The sequence below is a fragment of the Hipposideros armiger genome, unplaced genomic scaffold (genome assembly GCF_001890085.2).
Source record: "Hipposideros armiger isolate ML-2016 unplaced genomic scaffold, ASM189008v1 scaffold_282, whole genome shotgun sequence".
Lineage (NCBI taxonomy): Eukaryota > Metazoa > Chordata > Mammalia > Chiroptera > Hipposideridae > Hipposideros > Hipposideros armiger.
The window spans coordinates 1603399-1604131 of NW_017731632.1; the positions used below are offsets into that span (position 1 = coordinate 1603399).

The following is a 733-nucleotide window of genomic DNA, read 5'->3' on the forward strand; positions in this document are numbered from 1 at the left end:
AGCCCGCTCAGCCCGTCGCCGCCCATGGGCGCGCCGCTCGCCATGCACGGCCCGGCCGGGTACCCGGCGCACGGCCCCGGCGGCCTGGTGTGCGCCGCGCAGCTGCCCTTCCTGCCGAGCCCGGCGGTGCTGTCGCCCTTCGTCCTGGGCTCGCAGACCTACGGCGCGCCCGCCTTCTACGCGCCGCACCTCTGAGCGCCGCGGCCCCGCCGGCCGGCCGGTTTGCGAGGCGCGGCCGCGGACCCTGTATGTACAGCCGTTGCTACGGAAGAGTTTTAAATTTGTAAATGACTGTCCGCGTCGGGGCCGGGCTCGGCCGCTTGGAAGCACTTTGCCGAACTCGACTCAATCAATAAACCGCAGGAGGCCGAGCCGGCGTCCCTCAGGCTCCCGCGCCGCCCGCGCCCGGCCCTCCTCGCCCCCCTGCTGCGGGGACGTTGGCGCGACCCAGGCGCCCCGGGGGGGGGGGGGGGGGTTCGATCCGGCGCGGGGCTCGGGCCCCGCGGGCTCGGCGTCCCACAGCCAGACTCGCCGGTTTCGATGTATTTGGGCCCCCCGACGAGCTCGGGGCTGTGCGAGCTGAGGCCCCGGTCCGAGACGCCCCTCTCTGCGCCCCCGATTCTTGTAGTCTCTGAACGTCCCGTTCTCCCTCCCCGTAGCCTCAGGGGGTTCTTGGGGTTGAGGGACGCCGGGCGGGACAGAGCGGCGCGGGTCGGGGCTGGGCGCAGCGCTC

The 733-nt window shown here is 73.9% G+C and overlaps 1 protein-coding gene across 1 annotated transcript in view; it reads left to right on the forward strand.

Moving 5' to 3' along the window:
• NKX1-1 (NK1 homeobox 1) overlaps positions 1 to 195 on the forward strand; it is a gene marked incomplete at its 5' end in the record, with an annotated part of 3300 nt that extends 3105 nt beyond the window's left edge. Inside the window, one exon of the mRNA XM_019657948.1 lies at positions 3 to 195. Within this exon, the coding sequence (XP_019513493.1) occupies positions 3 to 195 (193 nt within the window). The remainder of the gene's footprint in view (positions 1 to 2) is intronic.
• Positions 196 to 733: the final 538 nt, after the last annotated feature.